Consider the following 4,215-nt stretch of genomic DNA (forward strand, 5'->3'; position numbering starts at 1 on the left):
GTGCATTCGCTTTGGTACGCTCTGGTCACCTCACGTGTGCATTCGCTTTGGTACACTCTGGTCACCTCACGTGTGCATTCGCTTTGGTACACTCTGGTCACCTCACGTGTGCATTACCGTTTATTTGCATTTCATATCATGGCTAAAAATGCAGTCGTCATATACAATTCTTATCTTCCTGTTCAAGGAGGTCCAATCAAGTTAGGTGGAAGCAATGTTGGATTTGAGACTGCGGTATGCATAAAAATCTCATTCTCACGTAATAAACCCCATTTGCTTCTCTAGGTCATTTGGATACTTTATTCACCTGCTGAAATGCCTTTAAAGCCTTATCTAATGATCAGTCAAGGAGCATTTCTATCTTTTAGGAAATTCTTGCTTAAGGCAAGGAGCAGGGTGGACAGCACTCCATGTTCTCAACTGCAGAGCTGCACACAGGGGGCAGCCAATTGAAGATCTGCAGGAAGTACTTTTACTTACAGTTCCTCTCCTTCTTTCGCTTTCTTGTCTGAAACCAGATAGACCGTTCCAAAACTTCCACTGCCAAGTTTCTGGAGAAGCTCGTATCTTCTGGCAACCAAAGTCTCTGGATAAGTGGAAACAGCTGCTGACCCACTGACACACTTAGCAGCCTCCTGGAATTTCAGCATTGCTTCAAACAAGAGAGAAACTGGTTTACTCGTTTATAGAAACTTAACGTTCAAGTCTCCTAAGAGATGGTCAAATTCACCCAAACAGTACTCTGAGATCAGTACCCTGAAAGTGAAAAGTCCAGAGATCAGGTTTAATGGATGCTAATGATCTTTTTTTTTTTTTTTTTAATGATCATTAACAAAAAGTGTAAAGTGCTGACAGAGACACCTGGCCCTGGATTAGTAGAATACATGACACCATACCGGCCAAGTTTAACACCTGGAGAGAAAAATGTTCAGAGGTGGAGACACTGCAGATTCCGATAGACGGCACCCTTTCACAAGAAGAAAGCCTTCCTTTGTACCCCCAAATTTGGCAAAAATGCATTACAGCCAACTTTTCTTGAAGTTCTGGGATGTATCTGTTTTACAATCAGTAGTCAGTTCAATATTTACATTTCCCGCCTACTTAAAAAAATCCAAATGCAAGAGCACTGTCAATTCCTAAAATCTATACATTTCCATCAACCTTGTTTTGTTATGCTTTCATCCCACTGTGTGTCTATTTGGATTCACAAATGGTGAGTTAGGATTAAACCAGAAATTAGCAATGATGCTGGCTCCTTTAGATTGTTTTTGTTTTTTTCAGTAGACTTTAAGCCATGTCTTTTGCATTTATTAGAATAGCTTAAAAAGGGAAAAGGACTCAGAAATTTTTCCCATCCTAAGCAAATTCTGACCTTGTTTCTGACATTTCTATTACACACACTATGTATAGACTAACCTCCCTGGATTGGAAAGAGTGTCACAAACGCAGTTCACGCCCCAAACTGCACTGTATCGTTAGCTGAATATCAAATGTGTCATAGGTAAGTCTGCCATTACTCAAAAAGCTGCTCAGTGTATGACAGAGTTATCAAAGGCAGGACTGTTTCGCATAAGAATAAAAAAAAAGAATGAGCACAGTAAAATCACTTTTATTTCATCAAAATGGGAAATGATTTGATAATAACCGTGAAAATTAAGTTTTTGTTTTACATCTATATGACAACCTGATTTTAAAATGAAGACCACCTATACCTTGGACTTAGGTTTCCATACTTAACAATTCCACAGCTATAAGACAAAAACCCATTCTTTACGATGATAAAACAGGTGTTATCTATGTCATCGGCAGTATGTGGCCAACCGGTGTCACGTGGGGGTGGCAAGTGACCACAAAACCACCAGGGAGGGTAAAATAATCCTCAAAATAGAACATGAACAAGTAAATGCCTGTGTACAGTATTTTGCTTCTTGAAATAATGTATTTAATCACGTAAGCTGCACCAGATGCCAGTGAGGCGACTAGTAGCCAGCCTTTTCTTTGCAGGGCGGGGAGGGTAGGTGGAAATAGAAACTAAACCACCTGAGTGACTGGGTGTTCCTGACAACACTAAAACATTAGCATCGGGGCCCAGAGTTGGGGCTCATACCTCAAAAAATCAGAGGAAATAAAAAATTATGTGGAGTTATCAAGATCACAGGAAATAAAATGTCAGTGAAATTTTCTGCTGACAAAATAACCAAGCAGGTCTCCAAATGTGCCTTCTGTCCGCTTCCTTTGCTCGCAAAAGAGCGATATATTCTGGCCAAATGAGGCTGTTCAGGAAAACGTACGGACTCACAGCCTTTTCTACTCACAAGGCCCTTCAGATCACGCAGTAATTCCCATGTCAAAGATTAGTGTAAGGTCCCCATTTTGTGAAAGACAGAATTAGAGCAGCCAGTTCAGTTCTCCTGACCGAAAAAACCAAACTCATTACCATCAAGTCTATTCCAACTCATAGTGATTCTATAGGACAGAGTAGAACTACCCCCCAGGGTTTCCAAGGAGCAGATGGTGGATTGTAAACTGCTGACCTTTTGGTTAGCAGCCAAGCTCTTAACCTCTGTGCCACCAGGGCTCCCAGTCTACGGCCATACTACCCTGAACCACCTGATCTCATCTGATCTTGGAAGCTAAGCATAGTCAGGCCTGATTAGTACTTAGATAGGAGACCACCTGGGGATACCAGGTGCTGTAGGCAGTTCACCTGAGAAGTTCCAATTTCCCAGCAGCTCCTATTTGTAAGTGAGAGGTTAACCCAGCAGGTCCTAACACGTTTGATCTGGGTCACAGAGTTAAAACCAAACCAGTCGTGGTGGAGTCTGTTCTGACTCAGAGCGATCCCATGTATGGCAGAGAAGAGCTGCACTCTGTAGGGTTTTCAAGGCTGTGACCTTTTCAGAAGCAGATTGCCAGGCCTCCTCATGAGGTGCCTCTGGATGGGTTCAACCCCAACCTTTCCAGCTCAACCTTAGCAGCTGAGCCCTTAACTTTTTATGCCACCCAAGGACTCTTGTTAGACAAAATTTGGCCCAACCTGAAAGACTCAGCCATGCCTCCTTCACAGTCCACCCTTAGCCATCTATTCCATTCCTCTCCTCTGGGATTCCATCAACCTGAGAATGCACGGCACTGTCTAAATTGCAGAACTACCTGTTCACTTGTCAAAACCCCTTCACCTCCACCACACCAGGGCTTCAGTGTGGAAAACACACCTTTATCTCTGTATCCCTGGTGCCTGGCATCACGCCTGGCATATAGTAGGTGTTCGCTGAACTCTGTTACCAAAAATAAGCGTTCAGCAGACCAACTGGCACCCGGGAAAAAAAGGTTAAGAAAGCTGGATGAGCTCTGCGAGAAAGCAGAGAATACTGCCTTAGGCAAAGTGACCCTTGTAGGTGAAGCTGACCTGGCTGGGGGCAAAAGACATGGGAAAAAGGAGTGCTCATCACGGCCTGAAGCTGAATTATTCTTTTCCCAATATTAGTAAACGAGAGGAAGCAGATTTGAGGCCAGGTTCTACAAAAGTAGAAGTCTAACCTTAAAGGTAAACGTCAACGTTAAGGTAAAATGAACAATTTCCTTGTTTTCTCAACTTTTTTAAAATTCACGTTTTCGTAAAGCAGATTAACGTATATCGAGCAGCACCAGCAACACTTTTTTGTCCGCCCTGGAAACTGGAGCAGATCCGGGAGGCAAGGAGTCAAGGGACATGAGAGAGCCGCGGACAGAAGCCCAGAGATGGCAAGGGGTGTCGTCTGGCCAGGGCTGCTTGAAACGATCACGTTCCGCGGCGCTGCAGAGCTCGGAATGCCCGGAGGCGCGCCGTTCGCATTACCTTTCCCCGTCCTGGAGAGAGGAGCGGCGGCCCCGGGAGCATGCCCAGAGCACCGGCCTCAACGGAGGGGCAGCGGCGCCCGCCGAGCTCAGGGACCACCACCTGCCACGACTGTTTAGCCGCGTCGTCAGGGAGACAGCGCAGGGCACGCTGGGAAGTCTGGGCGAGGCGTCCCAAAACCAGTCCCCGAGGCGGAAGTGTCCGCGGAGCCAAGTGGGCGGGGAAAAAGAGCGGGCGAGCTTCCTAACCAATCAGCAGCCATTTGGGGGCGTACTCCCCAGCTTCCCTTAGTAACTTCGTGCCTCCGCTCATGAGAGCACCACCCCTGCTGGCCCGACCCGGCCCCACGGAACGGGGGGAGGGGGGAGGTATCCCAG

General features: G+C 45.8%; 1 protein-coding gene and 1 pseudogene across 6 annotated transcripts in view; one reads left to right on the plus strand and one right to left on the minus strand.

The window, feature by feature from the left end:
• The window catches only part of NEK11 (NIMA related kinase 11), a 382,694-nt gene extending 378,729 nt beyond the window's left edge, over positions 1 to 3,965 (minus strand). For all 6 annotated transcript variants that reach the window (XM_049870713.1, XM_049870719.1, XM_049870714.1 and 3 more), the window contains exons 1-2: positions 3,839 to 3,965; positions 481 to 652 (exon numbers count right to left, since the gene is read on the minus strand). In XM_049870713.1, coding sequence (XP_049726670.1) covers positions 481 to 650 — 170 coding nt within the window. In that variant the 5' untranslated portion in view covers positions 651 to 652; positions 3,839 to 3,965. The remainder of the gene's footprint in view (positions 1 to 480; positions 653 to 3,838) is intronic.
• On the plus strand, positions 2,584 to 2,701 carry LOC126068529 (uncharacterized; annotated as a pseudogene).
• Positions 3,966 to 4,215: the final 250 nt, after the last annotated feature.

The sequence above is a fragment of the Elephas maximus genome, chromosome 27 (genome assembly GCF_024166365.1).
Source record: "Elephas maximus indicus isolate mEleMax1 chromosome 27, mEleMax1 primary haplotype, whole genome shotgun sequence".
Taxonomy (NCBI): domain Eukaryota; kingdom Metazoa; phylum Chordata; class Mammalia; order Proboscidea; family Elephantidae; genus Elephas; species Elephas maximus.